The 21,574-nt window shown below is 39.7% G+C and overlaps 1 protein-coding gene across 1 annotated transcript; it reads right to left on the bottom strand.

Moving 5' to 3' along the window:
* Nucleotides 1-4,032: 4,032 nt before the first annotated feature.
* On the bottom strand, nucleotides 4,033-4,974 carry LOC124505729 (olfactory receptor 52H1-like). Its single transcript, XM_047071748.1, has one exon. It carries the CDS (start codon nucleotides 4,972-4,974, stop codon nucleotides 4,033-4,035), a length of 942 nt encoding a protein of 313 aa, XP_046927704.1.
* Between the last annotated feature and the right edge of the window lie 16,600 nt (nucleotides 4,975-21,574).

Raw genomic sequence — 21,574 nt, 5'->3', positions numbered from 1 at the left:
AGTCAGTCTAGGCCATGAGCAAAGGTTCGACCAAATTAACACTTTCCCAGCTTAGGAACTTACACCTTTGTTCATATTAGTGTTGGCTTGGAAATTCTGGAATCCATGATAGCAGCACACCTGAGCCTCACCAGGGTCTTTATCTAGTTTGATCAGTAATTTGATAAAGAGTCATATGTACCATGTGTCGGCTCAGTATAGAACTCCTAAGACTTCTGGTGCAAGGACTGTTTCATTTTCTTGTGAATCCCTAGCAGAGAGTATTTCATAGTGGAAAATCCATAAATGTCTGAAATGCATCTACTTCTAGCCTTATATAACAAAACCCTGAAGCTATTTCTCACTGGGACTGCATCTCTCCAGATGTGAAGAGGCCTCTCTTTTTAGATACTTACTTCAATGTTCACTCTTGCTTGGCAATTCTGTCCATCTTCCCTCAGTGAAGAATCATTACTAATTTTGTGTTCAGTCAATGTTTAGACTATAGGCTACTAATCTATTTGTCTAGAGCAAACCTCTAACACAAAGCACACACAAATCTGAAAATCATAGCTATCCAGCCAGGGTATGGTCTCAGACCTTCCAATAGAACCCTGTGTACAACTGCCCATCAGATCAAGAAGGAAGTTTACTTTCAATGTCTTATGGCTAAAAATCTGGAATTTATCGCTTATTCCACTCATCCCTCCCTTGTGCTGTAACAAAGTACTTTAACTGTTCTAGAAATCAGTTTCTGCATCTATAGTAAGGGAATGATAACTTGGAAATGCTTAATTTAAAGAAGAGCTCTGAGATATAAGTGGGGAAACAACTATCACCTTTCTGTGGAAAAATTATTTTTCCATGACTCTCCATAATTTTTCTTTGATTATTTAGAGTTATAAATCCAAGTAGACTCCCTCGAAGCAAATGGATTTCATTCATTAATTAAAACTTATACATTTCAACTCCTTTATTCAGCAAATGCTTATTGCATGCCTATTACAACCTAAGAGATTGTAAATGACAGGAACGCAATGGTAAACAAGGCAGGCAGGCGTGAACCTGGTCCTTGATGACACATAATGGGGGAATAGATATTAAACAACTAACTATACAAGCAATCATCTTATTAAAGTTGTGGTAAGTCTTGAAATAAAAAGTACCTTGTGCAGTGAGAATGTATATAAGAGATACTAATCTAATATTATCTGAGGGGATTTGTAGTTGAAGCCTAAATAGGAATTGCCAAACAAAAATAAATAAATAAAGAGAAAACACAGGTAGAAGAGAAAAGGAGAAATCTGATGCATTTGAGAAGCTGAAAGCTGGCAAGTATGGTGATGTACCGTCTTAATATATTAACAGTAATATCAGTATATCTTGCACAGTCGTTTTATCCAGCTGCCCCAAAATGCAGAGCTAACTTCACTAAGATTCATTAAGATTCCTTTTTTTTCAACTGAATATGTAAGGAGGACAGTTGAGTTTAGAACAAGTTGAGTTTAGGGTTAACAAGACAATGACTGCAATTATATACTATGAAATCTAAACTGAATAGGGAAGAAAAGTTACAGATAATGGCAGAAAGGAAGCGGTTTCTGATAAAGTTTGAAGGTGTATGAAACATTTATTGAGTACACATGTTATATAACATACTTTCATACCAAAGGGCATAAGAAGATGCTTAGGACTAAGTTTCAGCCTTCAAGGAGCTCATAATGTAGGTGTGGATAGATAAATTAAAGAGCAAATAAGTATGATGGTTTGTAACTGTGGCATGGATAAAGCAACCCCGTCTGGGTATCTTCTGAGCTGCCTAAGGGCACTACAGACAGCAAAGAAAATGTCAACACACACACACACAGACACACACAGACACACACACACACACACACACATACAGACACACACATAGGATCTTATCTCATTATGCCAATTTTACTCTTTACTTCTTACTCCCAAGTAATTTAAAATGCTCATCTTGATTCAATTTATGGCTTCTCTTCCAGTGAAGATTTTAGGAAATGGGTGTTTTTATCCTGGGATAGTTTCTTAAGAGGAACATAGATGAATCCTGCCCAACTCCACTCAATACACACTCTATTCACACCAAATTGTTGTTGTTTTATTTTTTAAATATTTATTTATTTGTTTAGAGAGAGAGAGAGAAAGGGAAAGAGTAGGGGAGGGGCAGAGAGATGGAGAGAGAGAATACCAAGCAGGCTCTGCACTGTCAGCATGGAGCCTGACATGGGGCTCAATCTCATGAGCTGTGAAATCATGACCTGAGCTGAAATGAAGTCAGATGCTTAGCTGACTGAGCCACCACACACCCTGTGCTGCTGCTGTTGTTGTTGTTGTTTTAAATAATAGGACATTGAGTATGACACACACAAAAAGAACATTGCTTCTGAAATTACTTGCTCAAAGAGTCAGGGATGTGCAAATTAAGCAAAATAAACATAAATGAAGTGTAAATAAATGTAAATTACATGTAAGGCTTTGAGCTTCATGCAAGATTGCTCTTTTTATTAAATTCTTCCATTCCTTGCATTGATACCGAGAACAATATTATGCATGATCTTGAAGGCAATGGAATTATTGAAGAGATTCAAGGTACAAAGTGACACTATCATATGAATTGTAAAATGATCACTCTAGCTTTAACAGAGAGAGTGGATTGAATGGAGCTCCTATAAAAAGATGACTTTGAAATACTCTCAGAGGGAAGAATAATAGAAAGGGGCCCAGGTGAGTTCAATGGTCAGGGTAAAGGTTAGAATGTCATGTATATATCTACAGGTGTGGCTTATAAGCACCTTCAAATCAAACATTTAACCCAAGTATTGAATTAATTTTGTTGGATGGTGATGTAAGACAAATCAAGGACAAGCCACAGATTTCTGGCTTGGGAACTCATGTTTGGGGTAGTGCCATTCACTGTAAAAGAAGACCAAAAAGGAAGGGCATTTTTCATGAAGGAAGTTAGTGAGCTTCCAGGTCAGTTTTGAAGAAATTAAGTCTGAGGAGTTTGTAAGCCATTCAAGTGAGTAGTACCCAGGAAGCAATTGGACAGAAAATTCTGAATCAGGCAGACCTGGGTTTGGAGCCTAAGTCTACTGATTGTCTTTCTGTAATCTTTGTAGGTCTCCATTTCCTCATCTGTGAAATGAATGAACTAATATTACCCTCTCATAATTATTTTTTTATTAAAAAATATTTTTTAACATTTTTATTTTTTTGTTGTTTATTTTTGATAGAGAAACCAAGCAGGGGAAGGGCAGAGAGAGTGGGAGAGACAGAGAATCCCAGGCAGGCTCCATCCACATTGTCAGCACAGAGCCCGATGTGGGGCTCAAAATCACAAATTGTGAGATCATGACCTGAGCCGAAATCAAGAGTTGGATACTTAATTGACTGAACCATAACTGTTTTTAATTAAATTGATTAATATTTGTAAAATATGAGGTAGTGAAAATTTTCTTGGAGCGTGCAACTGAAGAAAACAGATACAAAAGAAAACGAGCTCCATGTAATTTGAGATGGGTAGGGGAAAAAGTAAAGCAAGTACAAGACACGGGAGGAGGGATTACTCATGTACAGACTCAGGACTGAACTGCAAAGCATCAAGCTCAGTAGTTGTAGTAGACAGACTTGATAGCTACTTAAAGAGGGAAGACAGGAGCCTTTGCCTTTGACTCAGAAACTCAGAAGTAAAGGGGTGAGTTGTATATTAGGAAATAAGTAGACTTCAAATATCTCAAAATTAGCAACAGGAAAGAGGTAAACCTTAGTATTAGTGCTCTTCTGTACCAATCATCACCTTCTTCATACAAGTGGTGAGAAAACTGAACCAAGAAAACCCTTGATTTTCTGGAAGTCTAGAAGGTTTTCTTTTTCCTTTTCCCCCACCTGTCCCTACTTTGCACATGGCTGGAACTCTAAAATTTCAAGCTATAGGAGTTACAGCTTTATTTTTATAGCTCCTATGTTATGCAAAATCTCATCTAATTAATTTACCTAACTTTCTCCATCAGTGGCCCTCCCCATTCAGTGTGTCCTCTTCAAAGAAAAGAGGAGAACAAATTTGTCCTGGATCTGCTTGGTCTTCACTCCATAGACCACAGGATTTAGGGCAGGGGGGATGGCCACATAGAGGTTGGCAAATAGGATGAGCACATTTCGAGGGACACTGTGCCCAAAGCGATGTGCAAGGATGGAGAAGAAGGCAGGTGTGTAAAACATGAGGATGACACTGACATGGGAACCACAGGTGCTGAGGGCCTTTTGGCGGGCACCCTGGGATGAGAGGTGAAAGACAGCATGGAGGATGAAGGTATAGGAAACAGCAATAAAGATCACATCTGAGATGACAGTCATGAGAGGGACAGAAAATCCATACCAGATATTGATGGAGATGTCAGCAGAGGAAAGCCGAGCAACACCTATGTGCTCACAGTATGTGTGCGGTATGATGCGTGTCCCGCAGAAGGGTAACCGTTTCAGCAGAAAAACATCTGGCAAGATGACAGAGAAGCTCCTCACAACAATGCTCACCATCAGCTTGATGATCACCTGCCGAGTCAGGATGGTGGTGTACCTCAAAGGGAAGCAGATGGCCACATAGCGATCGAACGCCATGGCCAACAGGATGGCTGAGTCCACTACAAAGCTGAAGTGGAGGAAGAACATCTGGGTGAGACAGCCAGAGAAGGTTATTTCCTGGAAACCCAGCCAGAGGTTACTGAGCAGTTTGGGCACTGTGGCAGTGGACAAGATGAGGTCCGTGGTAGCCAGCATAGCTAGGAAGAAAAACATGGGCTCATGGAGGCTGTGCTCAGTTGCAATGAGGTAGAGGAGGATGAAGTTTCCCACAATAGCCAAAACATAGATGACACAAAAGGGAATCCCAATCCAGATGTGGAACTTGTCCAGGCCAGGTATTCCCACAAGGAGAAAGGAACTGGGATTGTAGCAGCTCAAATTACGCATGGTCCCTTTAGTCTAGGATCCACTGGCTTCTGAACCCTGAGGAGAAATCAGCTATCATAAGGGGCTGTGAAAGACACTTCTACTCTGCTACTGACCATGGTCAGGGACTGCAGCTGTCACATTCAGTGTTCCTGCTTGAGAAGCACCTCTGTTCCCTGGATGTTGGCACCTGTAGAATTGACTTGTTATTGCGCCTTTTCTTTGCCATTGGCCCCATTCATTTCCTTATACATTTATTAATAAACCTTAAAGAACGGTTATTTTTCTGGGTCAGCAATATCATATGCTGACTCTTTCTCACTGTAGATTATGTGGGATAGGCACAGGTTCAAATGGAAAAAAGAAAGCATAGTATATGTATATGAGGAGAAGAAGGCTTGTGTATGTAAGGGAGAGGGAAGGCAGGGGAGAGAGAGAAGCAGGAAATATTAAAATTATGAAATGGGATGAGCTGTGAGTAATAGGCTTTTGTAGAGCAAATATTATGTTTCCAACAATGGTTTTGATAAAAAATAAACTGCAGAATTTCAATAAAGCAGTAGAAAAATAATGAAAAAAGAAGGAAAAAAGAAAGGACAAGTTCCAGGGCTCTGGGTAGTACAGGAGATTTGTTGCACAGGGATTGAAATATGGTTCCGATTAGGAGGGATGCTTCCTGGGATGTGAAAATAAGAGAATGCATCTACCAGAAAATGCCCAGGGACAGGTAAGCAGCGTTCCCCCAACTCAGGCAAAGGGCAGTGAGGTCAGAGGATGATTTATGGCTTCAGGGGCGATGCCCTAAACCTTGGAGGATCTCTGCTCCCTAACTTAGGAGGGGAGACCACTCTACCCATTAGTGAGTCTGACAGTGCCTCTGTAACAGATACCAACCAGTGTGATTGGCTTGGGCAAAGTCAAGCAGAGCAGATTCTCACCTCTTAGAGATAAAATTAAGAGCAGTGCTGCCCTAATGTTTTCATTTCTGGTCTACAGGTTCGTGGACCCCATCTATGGGAATTGCTAGCTTTGTGCTGAATAGAGTCTGCCTTTGGAGGTGCATTTTAGTTTTTGCATTTTAGTTTTAACTCCATTCTATGATCTAGTTTATAAAGTACTTTTGAAAAGGGTGCCAGTAATGGTGATAAGCAGGGAGTGCAGCCATGGAAAGGCCAGAGAAACTGAGGCCCTCCTTCAACCAGTTTTGGAGAGGTTTAGTTCTTACCCTCTCCAACAAATCTACAAAGCCATTCAGAAAGCTTTGAGGGAAAGGGAGTGGATTTTGTGGGTAAGTCGTAACAGTTCTATATTATTGTGTTTGGCAGGAATCTGTAGTTTTGTGACAAGAAAGGGGGATTTTGTGATATCTCCGCCAGAACCCCAGTCAAAACTTTACACAGTGAGGTTCTCTCACATAGGGGATGATTTTGTCACTGCCAGAGTCCTTAATTAGCCAAAGTGGACAAAACATCTATGTGGCTGGGAGGAATGTAACCAGTTACCACTGTCCAAAAGCAGCACCCCCACCCTTGCCCCAAACGCGACTCATCCTCCAAGCCGTAAGAATGTGTGTTTGAAGTTTCATCTGCAGCTCTGATTTAGGTTAAATGCCTGTGGGCACCGAACTTATTCAAATAATGGTAATGACAGAATCTTCATAAAAATCATCCCTAAAAGGACAGCTACCTCATCTCCTGTGGTATGAAAAGTAGATAGACTGAGAATGCCTCAAAATGTCTCTATAATTTAAGCTAGATTGCAACTGAGTCTCTTGAAATGCAGACTCACTGCCTCTTGACAAAAAACACACTTCTTCGGGGTCACAGGGGATACATTTAAAGGGGAGAAAAATAAACCACTAATCATTAAACCCACAAAGGAGGTCAACAGAAAATATACAAACCACAGTTTGCTGCTTCAGCCTGAATCTCTTCTGACTTCACTTCTTTTACCCAAAGAGCTCTTCTTTCCTTCTGGATTCTCCGCTGTGTTACAGGTCACGTTAGTCAGTCTGCACAAAAAATCAATCGTTTTCTGCCAGGAGCTGTCTCTATGGAATCACTGGTATCAGAAGGACTCCTTCCTCCCAGAGTCCTGTCCTCCAGGGCACAGACCCTACTTGCACACAACATAAGGCTACATTATTTGATAAAGATCAAAGAGCCAGTGTAGCATTTTTCTCTTCCCTAATTGGCTGTAGTTTTCAACTCAACAGAATTCTCTTCTGTCTCTTGCTTTACAATAGTAGAAAGTATCTGTTTGGAAGGAAAACAAGGAAACAAGTGAAATTTTAACAAAGGAGAGGTGCCATAAAGGGTAAAAACAACCTTTTTATGCATTACCTTATATTCCCAGGAGATAGATGCATTACTTTATATTCCCAGGAGATAGAACTCAGGTTTATGGGTCCCACCATTGTTTCATCCCCAGACAAGGGAGGAGGTCAAACATATTAACTCCTTTCCCTTGAGATGGAATGTAAGTTGGTGAGTTTAGTAGGGGTTGATATTAGATCCCTAGGAGATTCAGTTTAGACAATTTAGACACAGTAAGTAAGTTGAGACAGAATTCTCAGAGGCCTAAGAATGTTCCTGTATATGTGGTATTCTTTAATTAGTCTATTTATATAAACTTGCACCAATATTATATAAATACAATTAAAGTTTTCTAGTCTTGATATTGGGATGTAAGACCTTCGACTTCCCCCCCCCCAAAATTTCTTAGCCATTATTTGCACTATGCGTTGCCAAAAATTTTATAAGCAGTTTCTCAACTTATAAATACATGTGCACACACACACACACACACACACACACACACTCTTAGAGTTTTTGTTTTAATTACATTGAATCTGCACATTAATACAGAAATCCTGATATGTTTATAATATTGTATCCTTATATTATAAATATGACATATTCCTCTATTAATGTAGTCATTTTTAATTTCACTAATAATGTGTTTAAAAAACTAATTTGAAAAGATATCTGCATGCCCATGTTCACTGAAGCATTATTTACAATAGCCAAGATATGGAAACATTCTAAGTGTCCATTCATGGAGGAATGAAAAAGAAAATGTGGTATAGATGTGGATTATACACATAGATAGATATATATAGATATATATGGTGAAATATTATTCAGCCATAAAAAACAGTGACATCTTCCCATTTGTGACAACAGAGATGGAATTTGAGGGCATTATGCTAAGTGAAATATGTCAGACAGAGAAAGACAGATATTATATGACTTATATGTGGAATCTTAAAAAACAAAACAAACAAAAAACAAGCTCATAAATACAGAGAACAGACTGGTGGTTACCAGAAGAGGGGAGTGAGTGGTGGGCAAAATGGGTGAAGGTAGTCAAAAGGTACAAGCTCCCAATTATGAAATAAATAAGTCATGGAAAGATAATATACAGTATGGTGACTATAATTAATAATGGTCTATTATGTATTTGAAAGTTGTGAGAGAGCAGATCTTGAAAGTTCTCATCACAACAAAAAAATATTTTGTAACTACGTATGGTGACAGATGTTAAGTAGACTTATTGTGGTGATCATTTGGTAACATATACAATTTTTTTAAGTTTATTTATTTTGAGAGAGAGAGTGAATGAGAGTGGGGGAGGGGCAGAGAGACAGGGAGAAAGAGAATCCCAAGTAGGCTCTGTGCTATCATCACAGAGCCCAACTTGGGGCTCGAACTCATGAAACACAAAGTCATGACCTGAGTCGAAATCAAGAGTTGGAGGCTAGGGGCACCTCGGTGTCCCAGTCGGTTGTCTAACTTCAGCTCAGGTCATGATCTCACAGTTCGTGAGTTTGATCCCCACGTCAGGCTCTGTGCTGACAGCTCAGAGCCTGGACTCCGCTTCAGAATCTGTGTCTCCCTCTCTCTCTCTGCCTCTCCCCCACTTGCACTCTGTCTCCCTTGCTGTCTATCAAAAATAAATAAATGTTAAAACAAATTTTTAAAAAAGGAGTTGGAGGCTTAACCAGCTGAGCCACCCTGGTGCCCGAAAGTATACAAATATTGAATCATTGTGTTGTGCACCTGAAACTAATATAATGTTGTATGTCAGTTATGCCTCAATTAAAAAATACAAATATTCTTTTTTTGTGGGATGCAGAATATTTGTTTTCTATAGCTATTATAAAATATTACCACAGACTCCACAGCTTAAAATGCCAGAATTCGAGGTGCCTGGGTGGCTCAGTTGGTGAAGCATCTGACTTCAGCTCAGGTCATGATCTCACAGCTCATGAGTTCAAGCCCCACGTCAGTCTCTGTGCTGACAGCTCAGAGCCTGGAGCCTGCTTCGGATTCTGTGTCTCCCTCTCTCTGCCCCCCCCCATTCACATTCTGTCTCTCTCTGTCTCTCAAAAATAAATAAATGTTAAAAAGAAAAAAAAAATCTCTGTGATTATATTTGAGCCAGCTAGATATTCCAGGAAAATCTCCCTAGTTTAAGGTGTACTGATTAGTTTCATCTGATAGTCATCTTAATCCCCCTTTACCATCTAACCTAACATAATCACAGAGGTTTGCAATGGGGATGCCATTTGAGTGGCCATTATTCGGCCATTATTCTGCCTTGTGGTAGGCAGAATAAGTTTCAGAGTTTGTAAATGATGTTTGTCACACTCGCTATTCTTGATTAATTTAATCTCTAGATATACTGTCAATAATAGATGCATTTAAATGTCTCATTTTGTTATGCTCATTTCTCCTTGCTTCTTAATTAATATTTCACATATTGAGGCTACATTGTAATACACATACATAATGTCTATATGTATTCACAGATCCTGCTGGTTTTTTAACACGATTCTGAGTGGGAGATTCTCTCTGACTTTTCTCTTTCTTTTTTATTTCCTCTTTGTGCTCATTCTTCCAGTTCCCTCAACCTGTTCTCCTAGACACTCTGTCTTGAATGAAAGCTTAGTGTGGTGGCTTCTGATCCTGATCCAGTGATGATTCCATGGACATCACAGATCTAGTTACTGAGATGGAAGGAAGATTGGTTCAGTTCCTTGGGGGCAGAATGTATCTCTATCTCCTTACATTTCTAGATAAGCCACTTTCCAGAAATGTAATTCTAGGAAGTGGTTTGATACCAGTTTTTTGGTGTGTGTGTGTGTGTATGTGTGTGTGTGTGTTTAATTTACATTTTTGAACAGGAACCCTATCTCTCATTATTCTTGGTCTCAAGTAGTGACCTCAGTTTGGGTCTGCTACATGAAAGAACTTTGTCAAAATCTTGCAGAAGCTATATTTCTTTCTAGGCTACTACCTTTTTCTAGATCTGGAACTCTGGATATTATGGATTTGTGAATCCCCTGACCCATGATCCTTGTTTTATTTTTTCCTTGATCCACAAAAACGTTGTTAGTATCTAGGTATCACAATCCTGCAACATTTATTTTCCCAGAGACTAAAAACAAACTTCTAATCTATTTTCCCCATTTTTTATTAGTTTAAAGTGAGAAAGTTTCATTTGTACCATTTACTTCTCATAAACACTAAAGACAAAGTACCTGTGTTCATTGTTAAAATGACCGCTATCAATCATCTCAGACCCCCTTCCCCACAAGGATGGTGTCCTTAGATGCTGGGAATGCAGTAGAAAAAGACTTAAAGTGTCCAGAAAAGTCTTCCCCTGCCTTCCAGCACATCGTATCTGTGATATCACCTGCCAAATTCTCAGCATCCTACTGCTGTTTCCTCAGCCACTGAGGGTCTGCTTACATCTTCTCTGAAAACTATATCAGGTCAACATAAAATGTCAGGGTGTCTTAGTGTCAGAACATGGGACAAATTGGAGGCAGATACTATGTTTCTTCTGAATAGAATGTCATTGAAAGATCCACAAGCAATGTGACCGCATGTCAAAATAAGTCATTACTCTTTAAGGAAAGTCAGCAAACCAGATATTAGATGTAAAAAATACAAATATAAAGTCTTTACTAGAAAGCAGAGGAGAACATTTTTACAGCCTTGAGTAGTTCAAGATGTTTAAAAAAAAAACCATTTAGGCCCAAGATGGAGCCACTTGTGCCCAGGGTGCCACATCAGCAAACAGAACTCAGGTAACTTTTGTGTTCCTGTAAGTGTTCCACTTGACCATACACACAGTATATCCACTGAGCCAACCCCCAAACGCCACTCCAACTCTGGGCCTTCTCACCCCACACAAAGCTGACTATGTGACCCCTGCCAATTGGATATTTTCTATTTGCCTCTCCCTTGTTGTTCATTCTCTATCCTGTAGAAGTTTTCTGCTTTCAACCCAATTTGGCAGTTGTCTGACAGACTATCCACTTCATGAAGTATTAAAAAAGTTCATGTGTATGCCTAAAATGTTTTCTTCAATCATTTCTTCAACAAAGATTTTCTGGAAAGGAACCAGAAATAATAAACTTTTAAAAAATGATAAATCATGCAGGGAATATAGTCAATAATATTGTAATAACTTTGTGTGGTGGCAGAGGGTAACTACATTACCATGGTGAACATTTTGTAACACATGTAATTGTTGAATCATGGTCCTGTATACCTGAAACTAATATAACATTACATGTCAACTATATTCCAATTCAAAATATTTTAAATGATAAACTACAAAAAAATTTAAAGTTCTTCTCAACCACAGACACCAGTAAAAAGACACCATATGTGGGATGCTTGGGTGGCACAGTTAGTTAAGTGTCTGACTCTTGATTTTGGTTCTGGTCATGATCTCACATTTCGTGAGATCGAGCTCCACGTTGAGCTCTGCACTGACAGCACAGAGCCTGCTTGGGATTCTCACTTTCCCTCTCTTTCTCTCTCTCTTCCCCTCCCATGCTCTCTCTCTCTCACTCTCTGTCTTAAAATGAATAAGTGAACATTTAAAAAAAAAGACACCATATGCAAGCCAAAGTCAGAGAGAAAATAGTCCAATATTCACCCAACAAATATTTGACAAAGGACTTGTATCCAGAATCTATACAGAACTCCACAAATCAAAAATAAAAAAGACAAAACAATCTAATTTTAAAATGAGCAAATGATTTGAACAGACATGTCATTCTAATTTTAAAATTAGGGAAGGATTTGGAAGTAAAGTTATGAGTGGCCAAGGTGCATATGAAAAAAATTCTTGCCATGATGAGTTCAGGAATATGCACATTAAAATCACAATGAAATAACACTAAAAATCACTAAAGTGCTTAGAATTGCAATGACTTACAGACTCATATGTTGGCAAGGGTATGTAGCAATCTGAATCCTCATATGTTGTTGGTGGGTGTGTAAAATGGTACAAATTTGGGAGAAAATCTAGCACTTGTCTTCAAGTGAAATATATATCTACCCTGTAACAAAGGAATTCAAATTTTATGTATAGTTTCAAGAAGAATTAAGCACATGTCCACCACAAGAAGACTTGTCTATACCTCTATTCATAAAACTAGTAATACCTTAATTAATAACATAAAAAAATTGAAGACACTTCAAATATATCTCAACAGGAGATTGCATACATAGATTGTGTATATTCATACGATGGAATGTTAATCAATAATAGAAGAGAACAAACCACTGATAAATAAAACAATATGAATAAAGAACAAAAATGTTATGTGAAAGAAAGCTTATCCAATGGAGTTTATACTGTATGATTCCATTCATAAGAAGATCCAAACAGGCAAAATTTAGATTGAACTTCAAATAGGGGAGGAATTCATTCTATCAAAACAACCTTCCCATAGAAAACTTCAAATCATATGAGTGGTGGGATGTAGGGAGGCAAGCAGGGAACAAGAATCTGAAGTCACTGTAAAATATTCAAAAACAGTCAGAAACCAGAAGGGAGTATGCCCTTAGTAAAAAGGAAATAACATTGGGTGAGTTTCCTGGTTTTGTATCTTTTCAGCTGAGAACAGACCCCAGTCAGCACAAAGTTACACAATTAAAACTTGTAGAGAAGCTCAATTTTGTTGACTAGAAAAATAATTTAGAAAAGAAAATGCAAGTTTACACATACACCGGAAAGTGAAGAGAAATACCCACAATAGAAAGAGTTTGAAAATTCTACATATAAATACTGCCAACATCTCTAAAGTACACATGTTTGAGGAAGACTCTATACAATTCAAGTAAAACTATAAGACCTGAGGAGGTATTTTAGCTGCTACTTACTGCCGAGAAGACACATGGAATTTGACATCAGCCAAGTAAACTGCCTGAAAAAAAATTTAATTCAGAAAACTGTAACAGAATCCAGAAATTTTTGCAACATATCTTCACAATTTCCAGTGTACATTATACAATCTAAAGTCACTAGACATATTTAAACGTGACCCATGCTTTAAAAAAAAAGAAAAAGACAGTCGTGGAGATTGACTCCAAGATGAGCCAGATGTTTGTTAGTGGACACAGACTTCAAAGCAACTGCCTTAACTATAGTCAAAGACAAAAGGATAAATATGTTTCTAATGAATGCACAAGTAGGAAATCTCAGCAGAAAAATAAAAATTATTTTAAAATAATGAAAACTCTGAAATTATAAAAACAATAACTGAAACTTTAAAACCACTATATGGGCTAAAAGAATGATTAGAGATGAGAGAAGATAGAGTAAAGGAACTTGAGGATAGATTAATAATAATTATCCAAGAAGGAAAATAGTATCCAACTTGAAAAGCATATTTTAAAAACTGAAGTAAAAAAAAGAAGAGAACAGAATCTCAGTGCCTTGTGGAACAAAATAAAAGGAATAATATACATTTAATTGGGATTCCAGAATTAGAACAAAAGGAAAACAATACATATCTGAAAAATATTTAAAGAGATATTAGCCAAAAAAGCCCTGATTTTATGAAAGACATAGACCTGATTAGAATAAATACAAAGAAAATCAGTTTCAAGCATATTATAGTCAAAATTCTGAGAAAAATTTGACAGCAGCCAGATGAAGCAGCACAGTAAATACAGTGAGATGATTGTTGGCCTCTATTTAGAGACATCAAAGACCAGAAGGGAGTGGAATGATATTTTTTTAATTGAAGAAAAAATATATATATATATATCTGTCCACACTTCTGTATGAAGTGAAAATATTCTTAATAAAGGCAAATGAAGACATTTTATCAGATCAACAAAAACCATAACTATTTTTTATAGCCCAAAGTTGAGAAAAAAATGGAAGTGTTTTGTTTTGTTTTGTTTTTTTAATTTCTTATCCCAGGGGCACCTGGGTGGCTCAGTCAGTTAAGCGTTCTGACTCTTTGATTTCAGCTCAGGTCATGATCTCACAGTTTGTGAGACTGAGCCCCACGAAGGGCCCTGCACTGGCAGTGTGCTTGGGATTCTGTCTCTCTCTCTCTTTCTTGACCCCTACCCCACTCACATGCACTCTCTCTCTAAAAATAAATAAACAGTTAAAAAAGAAAATAAAATTATAAAATAAATTTTAAAAACTATTTAAAAAATTCTTGTACTATACCTAATGAAGGTAGACAGAAACAAGGAGACTAAGATATATCTGTACTTAGCAGTGCATGAGTTTCTTAGTGAACAGGAAGTCCTGGGACCATCGAGAATGAAGTGAGGGCACAGGTGCCCCTTGTGTCATCAGTTCATTCTAGTTTTGCTAGACTATATTAAACACCAAAAATATTTTATTTTATTTTATTTTATTTTATTTTATTTTATTTGTTTAAGTTTATTTATTTATTTTGAAAGAGGGAATGAGAGAGAGAGAGAGAGACCACATGCACATGAGTATAAGAGCAGGGCAGGGGCAGAGAGAGAGGGAGAGAAAGAATCCCAAGCAGGCTCTCTGCTGTCAGCGCAGAGCCCAACACAGGGCTCAATCCCAGGAACTGTGAGTTCATGACCTGAGCTGATATCAAGAGTCAGAGGCCTAACCAACTAAGCCACCCAGGCCCCCCTGTTACACATTAAATATAAATGTTATAAAATTGTATAAGTTTGTTGAAGATGACTGCTCAGCATAATGGCATGTTTGATAGAAAGAAAAATAACATTTATTTATCTGCTATGAGGATTTGTTTTCTCCATACCTTGAAAACAATATGGGTTATTGTTTTCCAATATTCTCAAAAACAAGTGAAAATACTTAGAGTCTATGAATGTACCTGTAGGGTTTTAGTAGCAAAGCACCTCTCAGTAAAAAAATGAAGCCACACTTACCACCCCCAACCTACTAGATGACAGTCACCAGAGCTGAGGATGGAGGGGAGAGAGAGATAGGACAGAGAGAATGGCAGAGCGGGAGGGGCTTAGGCCTTTGGAGGTTAAAAACAGATTTGGGGTTGGACAATTTAGAGAGATTAGGGGTCTGGATCAATTAGATTGTGCAGTATTATCCTTGAGCAAAAAGGAAACCATTGGAATCCCAAAACCATGGGGCAGTCCGCGTGCCAGTCTTCCAATAACAGCATCACAGATCAGCACATTGAGAGATGTCTGATCACTTCTGGTGATGGTTCTAGGTACATTGTTGGTGGATAATCCTGAGAGCTGAAGGCTTCTTATGCACTGAGATTCTCCTGAGCCCACCCAGATCTTTGTCCCAGCAAAGTCCTAAAGATCCAGAAACACGAATAGTGTAATTACCACTCAAAATTCAGAGGTAGTGGGGAGGGAAAAGCCCCAGAACGGATACCTGGTCTCTGAGAGTGTCTGCAGCTCTGATGAACTAGGGAGGACTAAACAATCAGGCATCAGAGTAGCTGATTAAATTCAGCAAGCCAAAATGAAAGTAACAGTGAAGCCTTTAAACATTTACTACAGGGGCATGTGGGTGGTTCTGTCAGTTACCACTTCAGCTCAGGTCATGGTCTCACCTTTCATGAGTTCCAGCTCCTAATGGGACATCTCTGCTGTCAGCGCAGATCCCACTTCAGATCCTCTGCTCCTCTCTGCCCCTTCCCTGCTCATGTTCTCTCTCTCTCTCTCTCTCTCAAGAATAAATAAAACATTAAAAATAAAAAGGATAAACATTTACTACAGTAGCATGAGGAAGAGGCTGGAACAGGGGAAAGTGCTGTATAAATAACAGAAATGAAACCGGTGAATTGGCAAAGTAGTAATTAGTAAGGGCTTATTATGCACACACCAGAAAATACAGTTTGCAAACCAAGAGCACTCAGCCGAAAACACGGTATGAGGTGTGGGAGTATATAAAGCAGCTCATCTAGTGAGAAGGCAGTGATTGTTTATTCTTCACAATGATTGGTTATAATATTAGATTTTCTTTAATGTTTATTTTTGAGAGAGAGAGAGAGAGAGAGAGAGAGGGAGAGAGAGCATGAGCAGAGGAGGGGCAGAGAGAGGGAGAGACACAGAATCTGAAGCAGGGTCCAGTCTCTGAGCTGTCAACACAGAGCCCGATGAGGGGCTCCAACTCATGAATCTCGAAATCATGACCTGAGCCTAAGTTGGCTGCTTAACCAACTGAGCCACCCAGGTGCCCCAATATTAGAATTTTCTTATAAATGATATGGAATTGGTCAGTGGTTACCTGATATCAACCTTGGGAAACAGTTCAAGTTTTGTTTCTGATTTCCAAAGACACAAGCAAGAAATGACCCAGGTCAAGGTAGCCTTGCAAAATAAGTTAAATTAAACTTTATATATGACTAAACTGGTTTGTCTGCTTAGGAAAAGGCTGAGTGTCTGTTTATTATTGATTTTAACAGCCAACTTCCTCATTAGGTCTCCCCCTGTGGAAGAGTGCACAAGCTGAGGGTCAGATAGACCAGCACAGACCTGGGGGTTGTCTCATTGCCAAGGGAACCCTGAAAAAAAGGTTCCTACAGTTTTGTGAACCCTGGGGTCTGAAGGAGTTTGAGGAAGGAGGGCTAAGAGTGGAAAAGTATTGAGTGTTGAGCCAGAGTACAGTATCTTCCAGGTTTCCAAATAAGGACACCTCCTAGCAAAGGCTTCCGGGCTAGCAGTATAGGTGTGCACCAAAAGCATGGCCTGCCGGGGAGGTGGGGGGCCCGGGTCCTTGACCGCCACTCCCTTCCAAGACTGCCATGCATGGCTGTGTACCAAGTCTGGTGTGGGAGGAGGTTTTTGCCCTGTGACGTCCAGCCTATGAAGTGAAGCTTTTGTCACTGCCAGTAGAGGGGCCTAAGAAATTACACATAGGATTTCAGCCTAGAGCTAAAATCCTCAATTTCACTCCCTGACTTTTCAGGACCTAAGCTGGAAACAGACGACATTATCATGAACTCTAATGGGTGAGACTTTGAGGAGTTATGTCAGAACTCGGTAATGAGTCTGACGCAACAGCGGACCAGACAATGATCAAGATTATTCTGAGGAGGATGAAACCTGTCTGAAGAACTGAATATAACCATGAGTCTTCAGTTACCAAGTCAGAAAAAGAGGTCCCATACCCAGTAGGGCTTCCTTTAAAGAGCTGGAAAGCTTCCCCCTTAAGTTCCTTTTTATTTTAAATGTTTATTTATTTATTTTGATAGAGACAGAGCACAAGCCAGGGAGGGGCAGAGAGAGAGGGAGAGAGCAAGTTCCACACTGTCAGTGCAGAGGCGGACACGGGGCTTGAACTCACAAACTGTGAGATCATGACCTGTGCCTAAATCAAGAGTTGGATGCTTAACCAACTGCATCACTGAGGCGTGAACCCCCCACACTAAGTTTCTATAAGGATCTTGTCTTATCTGGTCCAAGGCATTGATTCAAGCACAGCACAGCTTTGGCCACAGTACAGCTGAAGGCTACCCTGAAGCTTTCAGAGGAGCTGAGGCAGTGTCAGGATAGTCAGGGTTCACATGCAAGAAGGATAATCCCAGGGGGCAAATGTGGTCTCCCTAAAAACAGGGTTTACAATGTGAGGGCACCCCAAGGGGACAGATACTAATCTGGCTGCAGACTAACAGAGCTCCTGCCCTGGGGTTCCCAGTCCAGACAGAATAATTCAGTTTAGTCCTTGGTTTCAGAACTACCACAGATGGTTTGTTTCAGTCTTATTTGTGTGTGATATCAGTTTATCAGCCTGGTGATGTGAATGACATCTGTGTGTGCTCTGTTGTGTGACTGCGGGATCAGCAGTCAATCTAGGTTCAAAGCACTTACAGCAGCTCAGTAAGGCAACACCCCAAGGTTTTAATTCAAGAAGAAGGGGAAGCTTCCAGGGCTGGTTCTAAAAGACCTGAAAGACCACTGATGTTTTTCCCTTCCCCCTTCCCCATGCCTCCCAAGGTACCAGAGTGTTACGATTCTTTTCTGTTTTTTGTTATTCATTTTCACATGTTGCTATCAGTATGTCTCTTTTACGTTTTTTAATTCTGTATTTTCATCTAAACCTTTTAGTCTAGAAGGACTATATGCAAGAAGAGCGAAAGCATTTATACAGGAAACATTTTTGTACAACTTAATCAGAAAGACATCATGTTGAAGAATTGGTTAGCACAAAAATCGTGGATCTCTCATCCCTTGCTGTCATATTAATCTCTTACTTATTTGAATCTTTAGAAAAGGGCTGACGGGCGCCTGGGTGGCTCAGTCAGTTAAACGTCTGACTCTTGACTTCGGCTCAGGTCATGATCTCACAGTTCGTGAGTTTGAGCCTCGTGTCAGGCTCTGCTCTCTCTCAAAACAAATAAATAAATTTTAGAAAGGTGTTGAAGGGATTAGAAAGCCTTTGCAAGGTCTTCCACAAATATTGAAATGTCAAAGTTATAAAAGACAGATGTACAATTGAAGGAAGGGAGCAGACATCCTGATCAAACATGAGGTGCAAGTGAGAATTGTCCTTTAGGGCAATCGCTGCTTTGAGAACCCGGATTGTTTGTCTGAGATGTGTGGTCCAGGCTGGGGTTGTCTTATCTCTTCATCAGCTGCAAAATTCCATCCAGTAATTGTTCATTAAAATACTCAGTTTCCTTTGTGGCTTGAGTATGGCATGAAGCATGAAGAGTCCACCATGTGTCCCATGATTAGGTCCACTGATTTATAGCTTGGGCTGCTAATCCAGGGCCATTATCAGAGGCAAAGTGCTCAGGAAACCTAACAGGAAACAAATATGGCCTTGTAGGGCCTGAATACCATGGCTTGAGTCAGTGGAATGCATGGGAGTGCTAGGACAAATACAAAGAAAATGTCAACTGTAGACAGGGTTGAGTGAGAGCTCTGATGGGACAAAGGGTTTGGTGTTAGGCAGGATGTTCTACTGGCCAAGAATATATTTGGCCCCTGGGCAGTTTGGGGATTCTGTCCTTGGGCAGTGATTTTAGCCTTGACCAGAGTCAGGGACAAGCTTGTTATACTATTTCAGTATTTGCTTCTGACAGTGGCAGTCTGTGCATGTAGGCTTTTTCTAGATTTTCCAAGGCCATCCTCACCTGAATTCAAGAGAAGATTGGTCACAAACCTGTTTGCTTTGGGGTAGAAGACACTTTAGTCTCCACATTTAGTTGACAATCATGGTCTGCTCATTGATTGTTTCCTTGGCCAAGTGTAGGTCCTCTCTGCTGAGCATCCACATGGATCACAAACACTTATTAGGAGCAGAACTAATTTTTCTCCAACTGTTCCATCTCCACAGGGAAACTTGTTTTATATGCCAGGCTCAGGTTCTCTAGCAGCCCAATCAAATAGCCTGGCCATTTACTATTGCCCAGGAATCATGTTGGCTTACAGTCCTCCACATGCCCCACAAAAATATCCCTAACATGGCTCAGGGGCAAAGACTAGCAAAGGTGCACACAGACAATTTAACAGTATCAATAATACCTTCAGCAGTGGGGGACATCACAGTAGAAGTTTGTAGGGTCCCAGAGACACCTACCCATTGTCAGGTTTGGGCAAAGGCCTGGGTGCTGACAAAGATTCTCTCCTGAACTGAACTCAGGCCCCTTAGTATCCCATCTAGTAACCTCTGACCCTGTTCCTTGGCTCTACATCCCCACTTTTCTTTATTGTACTCAGAGTTGAGCCAATCTCTCTCCCCCACTACAAAACCCCATTGTAGCAGCCCCCCTAGAATAAAGTCCTCCTTACCTTACATCTTTAACAAGTGTCCTGAATAGTTTTTTCTTTAAATGGTGGTGGCTTCAGACCCCAAATCAGAGCATAGTGTCTGTTTATTCATCATTTGGTGCCAGGGAATAAGGGATCACAGTAACCAGTGCACGGATGTATAAAATGCCTAAAAAGTGCGATTCTCTTTAATCTTCTCATTGAACTCTAACCTTGGCAAAGAGCATCTGGTCCCTACTAGAGACAGGGGTCTGCTTAATTCCTAGTCTTGTTTACATCTGAAAACAGTTTAGATAAGGCCACTTCCCTGCTTTCATCTGTATGTCAGCTGGCACCTTGAGCATATTCCGGTGAGACCCTAAAGGAGAGAACCCAGAAAAACTTTATCCAGACTCCTGATCCACAGAAACCATGACGTAATAATTGGGTATTCTTTTAAGCCTAAAATCTAAACCTACCACTAAATTTGTGATAGTTTGTTACATAGCAGGAGAAAATAAATACAATTTTGTGTAGTCTATTAAGTTAAAGAGGCTATTACAATTACAGGAGGTGATGAGAATGAAGTAATTTTTACAATAATGTAATATTTATTTTAACTGGATAGAAAAAAAAATTAAAACACTGATTCTTTACTCAAACTATCCTATTTCTTGAAAGCAAAGTTAATTATTTTGAAATGAATGAATGTGCTTTCTTAAAATCATTTATTTCAAGTCGGAAAATAAACCAATAAAAAGCATCAATAGGGGCGCCTGGGTGGCGCAGTCGGTTAAGCGCCCGACTTCAGCCAGGTCACGATCTCGCGGTCCGTGAGTTCGAGCCCCGCGTCAGGCTCTGGGCTGATGGCTCAGAGCCTGGAGCCTGTTTCCTATTCTGTGTCTCCCTCTCTCTCTGCCCCTCCCCCGTTCATGCTCTGTCTCTCTCTGTCCCAAAAATAAATAAACGTTGAAAAAAAAAATTTAAAAAAAAAAAAAAAAAGCATCAATAGGCACACTCTGGGTCAATGCTTACATGCTAGAAAACAGCAGGTTATTACAACTAACCTATTATTTAATTTCTACAACATCCCCATCAGGAAAGTTTTACTACTTTTATTTGTTTTATACATGAAAAATTGAATCCAATAAAAATTAATTTGATAAGGGCCACAAAAGGATTATATCATCACTACACAAAATTTGGTCTGTTTTCAGAGTCCAGCTTTGTAACTGTCCAATTATAGTGTTCACCGTCTACACTAAAAGGTGGGGACATTTTCTTCATGTCATCCACAGTGGCATGGTGGCCATGAAGAAGCTCAGCATAATATTATCTATGACCTACTACTGTCTCATTTGGGCTATATGGATTGAGCATATCAAATTGAATTTCATGGCACCTAAGGTTTGCCCTAAGATGGCCAGGCTCCTCCTGCAGACAGCATTTTCTGGCTCTCCCTCCTTCCCCATATCCTTGGGAGTCAAGTTGCTGCCTTCTCTGTGGTGTGGTGCAGAGGACAGCACACAGGTGTGGGAGTAGCACACAGCTGGTACTAATCCTGCCTCTGTCACTCATTAGCCTTGAAACCTTAGGGAAAAATTCTAACAGCTTAC

This window comes from Lynx rufus, unplaced genomic scaffold (genome assembly GCF_022079265.1).
Source record: "Lynx rufus isolate CCGP_SWC_20201006 ecotype Redwood Valley unplaced genomic scaffold, mLynRuf1.p SCAF_9, whole genome shotgun sequence".
Classification (NCBI taxonomy): domain Eukaryota; kingdom Metazoa; phylum Chordata; class Mammalia; order Carnivora; family Felidae; genus Lynx; species Lynx rufus.
This window is presented reverse-complemented; position numbering and strand designations above follow the sequence as displayed.

Excerpts from the sequence above, each read along its gene's own strand:
- LOC124505729 (XM_047071748.1), bottom strand. The coding sequence starts at position 4,974 with ATGCGTAATTTGAGCTGCTACAATCCCAGTTCCTTTCTCCTTGTGGGA.